The sequence below is a fragment of the Zingiber officinale genome, chromosome 1B (assembly GCF_018446385.1).
Source record: "Zingiber officinale cultivar Zhangliang chromosome 1B, Zo_v1.1, whole genome shotgun sequence".
Lineage (NCBI taxonomy): Eukaryota > Viridiplantae > Streptophyta > Magnoliopsida > Zingiberales > Zingiberaceae > Zingiber > Zingiber officinale.
Window position 1 is genome coordinate 102,589,184 of NC_055986.1, and position 11,328 is coordinate 102,600,511.

The 11,328-nt window shown below is 46.4% G+C and overlaps 1 protein-coding gene across 1 annotated transcript; it reads right to left on the reverse strand.

The window, feature by feature from the left end:
* Window positions 1-3,486: 3,486 nt before the first annotated feature.
* LOC122040581 lies at window positions 3,487-3,867 on the reverse strand. The gene has a single exon (XM_042599942.1). It carries the CDS (start codon window positions 3,865-3,867, stop codon window positions 3,487-3,489), a length of 381 nt encoding a protein of 126 aa, XP_042455876.1.
* Between the last annotated feature and the right edge of the window lie 7,461 nt (window positions 3,868-11,328).

Sequence of the window (11,328 nt, forward strand, 5' to 3'; positions counted from 1 at the left end):
CACCACAGTAGCCGCCGCACGCCCGAAGTGACAGCCGCTGATGTAACGTCTGGCGGTTTGAATTCTGCGGCTAGATTTGCGCTCCAGTTTCTGTGACCTAGATCAGACGGCTCCGGTCGGCCGAGCTCAATCTTTATAAAGTCACAGTGCCCACCTTCTCTTTACCTTCACATTTTGCTTTAGTACTCTAACGATTCCCGTGTGACTAGTGCTCCGGTGATTCCAATGACCTCAGTGCTCCGGTGACTCTTCGTCCTCCCCCACGACAACCTTTTCCACTCCCTCTGTAAGCTCCCTTTGATCCTTTGCCCCTCTTTTGAATCTTCGCCTCTTTTTTGTGTTCCTCGCGCTTTCTTTCCATTTTTACTTCTATTGAAATCCTCCTATTCCTGTTTTCCAACCATGGCTAGCTCTTCTCGGCCGTCCGACCCCGCTCCTGGTCTCTGGTACAGTACCATGGAGACCAGATTTGACGCGGACGACGCTGAGAGCCTTAGGAATGTCTTTAAGATCCCCCTTGACCACGAGATAATCTTGGTCAATTCATCCGATCGACCACATGCTCCATCGGCGGACACTATTTGTCTTTTCCGAGACCAATTTATAGTCGGCCTTCGATTCCCAATCCACCCCTTTATTCTTGAAGTCTGTAACTACTTCCGCGCCCCCCTTCCACAGCTCGTTCCCAATTCTTTTCGCTTGCTGTGTGACATTGTCGTGTTGTTCCGGCTACACGGCATCCCCCTAACCCCTAAAGTCTTTCATTATTTCTACTATCTCAAACAGTTTGAACTAGGGACCTACCTTTTTCAGTCTTGAGTCAGCCTAGTATTTTTTTTTGACAAAATACCTACTTCCAATAAACATCGGAAGGAGTATATTTTCTTTCTGTGGCTTCCCGAACGGCCGAGCTTTCAAACGTGCTGACAGGTCAGACTACCCCCTCAGTCGGATCTAAAGAAGTACAAGACTGATAGGATTATCTTCATGCAGCGAACATGCTGGCCGGTCAGAAATACGACATCCACAAGCTACTGCTGGAGGGTGTTATGTATATCTTTGGTCTGAGTCCGATCCGTGCGAGGCTCCCGAGCGGCTTAGGTATGGGATTTCTTACCCTTCTCCCTAGAATCTAACTGATTTCTTCTCTTCTTTTGTAGCTAAAATCATGATGCAAGCATGTGCGGCCAGTCTGACCAAGCTCAAGGATGCTGAAATTGAGGCAGTTGCAGCAAAAGAAATGGTGAGCCTCGGCTTAACGCCGGTCGGCTCCCACGAGGGCACGCTGACGGAGAGCGGGGGGATGCCTACTATGGGCGAAGGTGACATTGGTCGGACGACCAGCATAGAAGTGACGGGCGATCCACTCCCCTCTGGAGCACAACCCGCCGCCCAGACTGGAGGCTCAGGGTCCTCAGGCGATGGCGAGCCGCTCATCAGGTGCAAGAGGCACCGCACGACCACACCTTCCTGATCTATCACCTCAGCCGTGAGACCCTCCAGCCTAGGGGGTACATCGTCTCCCGCGGTCGTCCCTACAATAGTGGAGGCCACTTCATTCGATGGAACACCATCCTTGGCCGATCTGCCGCTAGAGCCTATCGCCGCGCAACCGATCACATCCTTGCCTCCGTCCCGAACCCAACGAAGGCCACCGTGGTCCAGGATTGATCCTACATCGACTGCTGCTCCTTCCGGTCCGGTGGTCTCCTCCTCGTTGGACCCGAGTGGCCGGCGATCGATGACGGCGACCCTCAACCTTCCGACAGAAGACTACCTGGAGCAGTGCACCCATCCGACTATCCCTGAGCATAAGATCCTGATCCGCGGGCCACTTGTCGGTATTTGGGAGGAAGCGCGGGCTCGAGCGACGACGATGTCACCAGGGGTGCTCAGGAACAGTCATCTACAGATGTCCACTTGGGTACGTATTTTATCACTTCATAATTTTCCTCTGATCAACATTAATATTTTTTTGTTCCCTTGCAGTACTGAGTGGAGAGCGTGGCCATGTGCCAACGACTCACCTTTGTGGAGGAAGAGCTGAAGAAGATACAGCTTTTAGGCAGCGCGTCCTCTTCCCAGGGGCCTTCACTCGCCGAGCTGCAGGCTAATCTGGATAAGGCCAACAAACTCTTGGAGGCCGAGCAGAAGAAGCCCGCCAACCAGGTTATCATGTTGGGTCAGCTCGAGGGGCGGGTGAAGACTTATGACAAGAAGATCGAGCTGGCCACAACCTGAAAAAATCATGCCATTGCTGACCTGGAGTTGAAAAACCAGGAGGCTCGGTCCTTCGTCCAGAAGCTCAAGGAGGCGGAAGACTTGCTGGCCACTGAGCGAGACGGCCGCTCAGCTGGGGAAGCTGCTCTTCGGGGACAAGTGCAGACCCTCGAAGACGCTCTGGAGGCTTCCCGCACTGCTCTGAAGACTTACCAGGAGGCTGAACCGAGCTATTTTTTAATGATGAAGTAGGAGTACCTCCACTCGGACAAATTTACCGACAAAGTCGTCCATCGGATCGTCCGAGTCTTTGAGCTGGCGATTGATGGGACGCTGGGTCAACTGAAGGCGAACAGTCACCTCCTCGACGCTCTAACGGATGGCGTCATCAAACGTAGCTAGCTGAACGATTCGATGCCTGACGACGTTTTCGATTATCTTGAATGAGGTAGTCTTGTAAGAGTTTATCTTGACTGAGGAAGTCTAAATGTATGCCCGTCACTCGGCGATGCCCCCTTTTGATTAATGAATATTCGCCTGTTCGGCGAGCTTTCTTTCTATAATTCTTATTTGTTTGCCCTCGCTCTTTCCGGTCGATGATAAGCGCTAGTCTCCCACTGCCTTCAGTGAAAAGTGTTTGACAACATGGCCCCGAGAGAGGGAATATTTGAGGGCATGGGTTACCGTTCGACCCTAGATGAATTCAGCTTTCTCTTGGGTTTAAGGTTGTCGCTCAACCATTGTTGGACGCATGAGTTTAATGTCTCTACTCGACGGTTTGGCGAAGACTGAGGTTTAAGGTCGCCACTCGACCGTTGACGGAGACTAGGGTTTAACGTCGCCGCTTGATGATTTGGTGAAGACTTGGGTTTAAGGTCATCGCTCGACCATCAGTGGAGACTAGGGTTTAATGTCGTTGCTCCACGATTTGGCGAAGACTGGGGTTTAAGGTCGCCGCTCGACCGTCGGTGGAGACTAGGGTTTAACGTCACCTCTCGATGATTTGGCGAAGACTTGGGTTTAAGGTCGCCGCTCGACAATTCGGTGCGTCGTTCGGCCTAGAACTTTGAGACCCTTTCAAGTTCTTTTTTACTTATCTTGCAACCAGAGTACAAGGCTATCGAGATACAGAGATTGACTACTACATGAGCACATCTCTTATCAGGCTCGGTAGGGCTGGAGATAATTTGCGCTCCATGGTCGTTCCAGTCGTCTCCCGTCCTCGTCCTCCAAGTAGTAGGCGCCCAGCGGAGCTTTCCAATGACCTTAAATGGCCTGCCTCAGGGGGGCTTCCAGCTTTGAGACGTCGCCGACCGACTTTACTTTCTTCCACACCAAGTCGCCAACTTGAAATGACCTTGGGATCACCCTTTGGTTGTAACTTTGCCTCATCCTTTTCCGGTAGGCCTTCAGGCACACTGCCGCTTTAACGCGCACCTCATCCACCAAGTCCAGCTCCAAGAGCCTCTGTTCGGCATTGCCCTCACTGTAGTGTTGTATCCGATCAGATTCAACGCTGACCTCGACGGGGACGACCACTTCGCTGCCATACACCAGATGGAAAGGAGTTGCCTCGATCCCTTCCTTAGGAGTTGTACGAAACGCCCACAGTACGCTGGGGAGCTCATCGACCCAGCTGCCTCCCATATGATCGAGCCGAACGCGCAAGACTCGGAGGATTTCCCGATTGGTGACCTCCCTTGCCCGTTGCTCTGAGGGTATACCACCGAGGTGACGACTTACTGAATGTCATATCCTTCACACCATTCTCTGAGTCTTTGCATGGCGAACTATCTTCCGTTGTCAGAGACGAGCCAGTGCAGGATGCCGAACCAACAGACGATATGTTGTCAAACGAACTTCATGACCATCTTCTCGGTAATTCTGGCCAGTGGCTCAGCTTCTACCCACTTTGAGAAGTAATCCACCGCGACGAGCAGGAACTTACGTTGATCCGTCGCCATGGGAAATAACCCTACAATGTCCATGCCCCACTCGTCAAATGGGCAAGAGACTGTGGACGTCTTCATCTCCTCGGTCGGTCAGTGCAAGAGGTTGTAGTATCTCTAGCAGGGCAGGCAGGTGGCCACCGTCCGAGCGGTGTCCTCCTGTAGGTTCGGCCAGAAATACCTGGCCAGCAGAATCTTCCTTGCTAACGATCGGCCGCCCGGGTGTCCTCCGCATGATCCTTGATGTATCTCCTGTAGTATATAGTCGGCTTCCTCTGATTCGACATATTTGAGCAGAGGCCTGGAGAAGGTCTTCTTGTAGAGCTGATCTCCTATGAGGGTGAACCGACCAACCCTTTTCCTCAATAAGCGAGCCTCCTCCCAATCAGCTGGCATAGCCCCTGACCGCAAGAATTCCACTAGAGCCGCTCTCCAATCACTTGGGAAGGAGAGTCCTTCCATTCGGTTGACATGAGCTACTAAAGATACCTACTCAATCGGCTGTGGTATGACGATCGGCGATAGCGAGCTGGCTAGCTTATCCGTAGCTTGGTTCTCCGATCGAGACATTTTATGTATGAGGACCTCCTGAAAGTTGGCCTTCAGTTTTTCGAAGGCTTCGGCGTAGAACTTGAGTCACACATTACTTATCTCAAATGTCCCGATCAGCTGCTAAGCGACTAATTGAGAGTCCGAGTGAATGAGGACCTTGATTGCTCCAACGTGTCGAGCGACTTGTAAGCTGGATATAAGCGGCTCGTACTCGGCTTCATTGTTCGTGGCCTTATAGTCCAGCCGAACGGACAACTGCATCCGTTCCTCTTGGGGAGAGATGAGCAATATACCGATCTCACTCCCCTGTCGAGTAGACGAACCATCCACATATATTTTCTAAATGGCTTCAGGCTCAAGATTGTGTACACAGTGATGAAATCTGCCAAGGATTAGGCCTTGATGGCCGTTCGGGGTTGGAATTGGATGTCGAACTCGCTGAGCTCCGTAGTCCATTTGATTAGCCGCCCAGATGCTTCTGGATTCAACAACACCCTCCCTAATGGACTGTTGGTCATTACGATGATTGAGTGGCTGAGGAAATACGGGCAAAGCCTCCGAGTGGCGAGTACCAATGCGTAAGCCAACTTCTCAAGACCGGTATAACAGGATTCAACGTCTTTCAATATATGACTCAGGAAGTACATCGGCTGTTCCTCGCTGTTCGGCCTAACTAGTGTTGAGTCGACCGCATGCTCGGTCGAGGATAAATAAATTCTGATTGGCTCACCGACAGTTGGCTTAGCCAATATAGGCAAAGAATTGAGGTACTCCTTCAGTTCTTCAAACGCCCAGTCACACTCTTCGTCCCATTGAAATTTGGTGGCTCGGCGTAATATCTTGAAGAACGGTAAGCTCCGGTCGGCTGACTTGGAGATGAACCGAGATAGTGCAGTTATCCGACCGGTGAGACGCTGGACTTCCTTCAGATTAATTTCTAGGAGGTGGCATGTCCTATAGTGCATTCACTTTGCTGGGGTTGGCTTCGATGCCCCGTTCGGTTACAATGTAACCCAGAAATCGTCCGCTTTTCGCGCCGAACAAACGCTTGTTTGGATTCAGCTTGATCTCATACGCCCTAAGTGTCTGGCATGTCTCCTTGATATCTACACACAAGTCAGCTGCTCAGAGGGATTTAATTAATATGTCATCGACGTATACCTCCAAATTACGGTCGATCTATCGTTGGAATACTTTATTCATCAGTCCCTGATAGGTGGCTCTGACGTTCTTCAGTTCGAACGGCATGACATTGTAACAATAAGTGTCATTGGCCATAATAAAGCTGACATTCTCTTGATCTTCCTTGGCGAGCGGCACTTGGTGGTACCCTTGATACACATCCAGCATGCATATTAGCTCGCACCCGGCAGTGGAGTCTACCATCTGATCGATCCAAGGTAGTGGGTAGAAGTCCTTTGGGCATGCCTTGTTGAGGTCCCGGAAGTCGATGCAGACTCTCCACTTGTTGCCCAACTTTGAGACCAACACTATATTTGTGACCCAGCTCGGGAATTGAACCTCTCGTATATGGCCGGCTTCCAGCAGCTTCTTTATTTCTGCCCGGATGTTCAGATTTTGTTCGGCACTGAAATCTCTCTTCCTCTGCTTTACAAGCTGAGCATTAGGTCGGATGTGAAGTTAGTGTTGTGCGACGCTCGGGGAAATCCCGGAGAGATCGTGCGTCGACCACATGAACACGTCGTGGTTCTGCTTGAGACAGGCGATCAGCTCCGCCTTCTGTTCAGCTCCCAGATCAGACGCTATGAAAGTTGTTGCCCCCATTCGGCCGGGATGGATTTGCACTTCCTCTTTCTCCTCATAAACTAAAGTAGGCAGTTTTTCGGTGATGGCGCTTACCTCTAGCCTGGGGGCCTTCCGAGTTGATCTTGTTGGAATGTATACTAAAAGTCTAGTTTTCTGTATAAACATTTATTTATAAATAAGAATCACATTGGTCAAATGTCTACATTTATATGTTAAGTTTAGTTGTTCAATTAATTTATATTGTAGATAACATGGTGTGTCGTGACACACACAGAAATTCATGTTATCAGTTCCTTATAAATTATAAACAGTTGCTCATGACTAAAATGGAATGGGACAAACCATTAGAGTGGTTGTAGTGTAATTAGGTATTAATTTATTTTGACTAATAAATTACACTAGTACACTATGAGTGTATTGAGCAAGACTATTTGAGGTAGTTTCTTTTTATACTGACTATATAAAAGAATAATACCTCTGTTATTATAGAAGTGTGTACTCTTAATCATGATATAATAACAAGCACATATACTTAATATTTATTTCTTTAATTTATCAAAGGGTGCGATTTAGCTCGTTAAATCAAAAGACCCGATAAGTTGGGAAATGATATTATTTATATGGTGTGTTGTTGATTATAGAATGAAACTGTGTCCTAGTAATCTAGGTTGATGATGTCCCCTTGAGGAGCTCATAAGGATTGTCATGTAAACCCTGCAAGTGGACCTAGTCCGGCATGACAATGAAGTTGAGTGATACTACTCTTGGAGCTAAATATTAATTAAGTGAGTTGTCAGTAACTCATTTAATTAGTGGACATTATATATCTTAAACATAGGGAGACTAACACACTCATGATAAGAAGGAGCTCATATAGTAATATGGGATTGGTGCGGTAGTGCAATAATAACTCTTTAGTGGAATGAGATATTATTGATGAACTTGAGTTGGGTGTTCAGGGCGAACGCAGGAAGCTCAAGCTCATCGGGAGACCAAAACCAATTCCTCCTCTCGGTCCCTATTGTAGCCTCTTATTTATAAAGTTGTATATCCACCAAACCCAACTTCTTACCCACCTTAAGGTGGCCCACCAAGCTAAGCTTGGAGCCCAACCGAGGGCAGGCCAAACCAAGGTTAGATGGGTTCAAGTTGTAGTCGACCCTAGCTTGGATCTCAAGCAAGCGTAGCCAGTCACATTCACATTGAAAGAGAGTTTAAAATTATAAATATTTCCTTTTATAGCTTTCTGCAAAGGATTAAGAGAAAGGTTTGATATCTTTCCTTATTTGTAGTTAAAAGGAAGATTCTAATTTTTTGATAAATTTTAAATCTTTCCTTATGTGGAAGCCATAGTTTTAAAAGAGAGTTTAAAATTATAAATCTTTCCTTTTATAGCTTTCTACAAAGGATTAAGAGAAATGTTTGATATCTTTCCTTATTTGTAGTTTAAAGGAAGATTTTAATTTTTGATAAAACTTTTCTTTTTATAACCATCCACATGTTTTAAAAGAGAGATTTTAATTTATAAAACTTTCCTTTTATAACCAACTATGAAGGGATTTAAAGAAAGAAATTTTTAATTAAATTTTTTTTTCGGAAATAATTATGGAAGTTTTAATTTTTTGTTTAAAACTTTCCTTGTTTAGAGGACAAGGTAGGGACCGACCATTAAAGGTTTATAAGGAAGTTTTAAATAAATTTTCCTTCTTAGACATTGGCAAGGAATATAAGGAATTTTTAATTATGTTTAAAACTTTCATTATTTGCCAAGACCAAGGAATATAAAAGAGAGGGTAGAGGTGTCTCACCACACAACACATCTATTATTCCTCTCCTCTCTTCCTTGGTGGTGGCTGACCCTCTTCTTCCTCCTATTCTTCTTCCTTGGTGGCCGGCGACATCTCATCTCAAGGAGTTCAAGGTGGCCAGATCTTGTTAGAGGAAGAAGGAGAGATAGGAGACATTGTTTCTTAGCATCCCTTAGAGCTTGGTTGGTGGCTGAAGTTCTTCATCTCTAGGAGATTGTTGGTGGCCAAAACTTGGAAGGAAGAAGAAGGTTTTGGTGGAGTCTTGTCTTGGTAGAACGTCGTCCAAGATAAGAAGAGGAAAACAATAGAAGATCGTGAGGTCTATAAGCTACAAAGAAAGTGTTGGTGCGGCTAGCACTAACGATTTAACCCAGGTTTTGATGAATGACAAATAGGTTAAGTTAGTCTTGTTGTTGTCTGACACTTTGATCGAGTGTGCAGGAGAAGTCCAGACAGGTCGACGGGCTGACCGGATGTTTGGCACGAAGTCCAGCTAGGTCGACGGGCTGACCGGATAGCTGGCAAGAAGTCCAAGCGGGTCGACGGGCTGACCGGACGCTTGGTGAGAAGTCCAGCTAGGTCGACGGGCTGACCGGATAGCTAGCGAGAAGTCCAAGCGGGTCGACGGGCTGACCGGACGCTTGGCGAGAAGTCCAGACGGGCTGACCGGACGTTTGGCAGGTAAGTGAGGTAAGTCACTGGAGGGGAGTGACTGTGAGGACGCGTTCCCGGGAAGGGGACATTAGGCGTCGATCCGGCTTAGATCCATTTCGGATGTCTAAGTCGAGATCGTGACTAGATTCCGGTCTCGGAAAGACGGAATCTAAGTCATACTCTCTTTATCCATCTGTTGAACTTTAACTGTGCTAACAATTTGTTTTACAGGATGTGTATTTGCCTCGGACTAACCTTGTTTTGCAGGAAAAAGGAGTCTTTCTGGAACAAGGTGGTCCGGGCGCCCGGAGGGGATTCGGGCGCCCGGAAGGTGAATTTTATCCAGCCAAGTCGTCGCCACGTGGAACATCTTGGTTTGAGCAGTTACGTCACACTCCAGGCGCCCGGAAGGGATCCAGGCGCCCGGAACAGCATATAAAAGAAGCCCCAGACAGGAGTTTCAGAATCAATTTTCACTGAGAACTCTTCTACTGCTGGTCTTGCTGCTCGACGTTCAAGTGCGACGTCAACAACGCTCCGACAAAAGTGCTCCTCCGGTGTTCATTTAATTTTTCTTTGTCGGTATTGCTTTATTATTACTAGCATTTCCTGTACTTATTCTGTAATCATATTTCGACTTGTTAGTGATTGCCCAACGAAAGTGGTCAAGGACCACGGGCCTTCGAGTAGGAGTCGTCACAGGCTCCGAACGAAGTAAAAACATCCGTGTCTATTTTATTTTTCCGCTGCGTTTATACTCGTCTTTTTCGAATCGATATTCACCCCCCTCTATCGAATCTAACGGTCCTACAAGTGGTATCAGAGCATGTACCGCTCTGATTTGGTGCAACCACCAATCAGACAGGGGGTGAATTTTTTTTTGTTTTTTTTAATTAATTTTAAAACTGGTGTTTCGTTAACTTAATATTTCTCTAATCAACTTAAATTAGTGCAACACGAATCTATTTTTTTTCTTTTCTTCTCTTCCCGCACTACTAATCTAAGACCAAGTCTTGGGATATTTTTTTTGGTTAGTTACCTGTGCACAGAATGTCCCAACAAGAAGGATTCAGCACAGTGCGACCTCCACTCTTCAACGGGGACGACTTCCCTTACTGGAAGAAGCGCATGGAGGTCTACCTCAAAACAGACTTCGACCAGTGGATGAGCATCACGAGACCCTACAAAATTCTAGTGGACAACGCCGGGAATCTAGTGGATCCAGAAGACTGGACAGCAGATCTCAAGAAAAAAGCATCAACAGAAAATAAAGCGATCAACACTCTACAGTGCGGATTGACAAGAGAAGAACTGAACAGAGCCGGTCCACACAAGAACGCTAAAGAGCTATGGGACAAGTTGATCGAACTGCACGAGGGAACGAGCGACGCTAAGGTAACAAAACGAGACCTGCTTTTAAATAAAATTTTTAATATAAAAATGCAGGAAGGAGAAACAGCAAATCAACTACACGCGAGGATCAAGGACATCCTCAACGGGCTTCATGCGATAGGCCACCAGATGGAGAACAGAGACTTAATAAGGTACACATTAAACGCCTTTCCACGTAATAGTTTGTGGGCATCAATAGTGGATGCCTACAAAATTTCTAAGGATCTTTCTAACTTAAAATTAGATGAGCTTTTTTGTGAATTAGAATTACATGAACAAACTAATGCTGGAGCCGAGAAAGGTATAGCTCTATTTGCAGGGTCCTCCAAAGAAAAGAAAAGCAAGCCTGAATTTGAAGAAGAATCTGACCAAGACTCCGAAAACGAAGAACACCTGGTGAACTTGGTAAGAAAAATGTTCACCAGGAGAAAGAGGAGCTTCAGCAAAAAGGATCTTCAAAAGATCAGCTCTTCCTCAGAACAAAAGAACGTGACTTGCTACGGCTGCAACAAAAAGGGACATTACAAGAACGAATGCCCAAAACTAAAGTTCGACAAACCAAAGCCAACAAAGAAGAAAGCACTCAAAGCAACGTGGGACGACTCCTCGGACGAATCAGAGGAAGAAGAGCAGAAACATCAGAGCCACCTCGCACTGATGGCCCGCGAAATGAAGACGGGTCTGAACCCGAAACAAGCCACGAGTCCGTACTCGTTTCTGAAGGCTCGAATGAGGTATATTTTAATTTAAACAAAAAGTTTTTTAGAATCATTTCTTGTTTAAATAGTAAATTAACCAAAGTAGAAAATGAAAACAAATTACTTCTTGAGGAAAATCAAAAACTCAAGGAACAATTAAAAAATTCAAATCCAACTCAAGATCTAACACTTGAGGAGGAGAATTTATCATTAAAAAATGAAATAAACAATTTAAAGGAGATGTTAGAAAAATTCACAACAAGATCAAAAAATTTAGACTTAATCTTA

Coding starts and splice junctions, on each gene's coding strand:
- LOC122040581 (XM_042599942.1), bottom strand. CDS start 3,867: ATGGGAGGCAGCTGGGTCGATGAGCTCCCCAGCGTACTGTGGGCGTTT.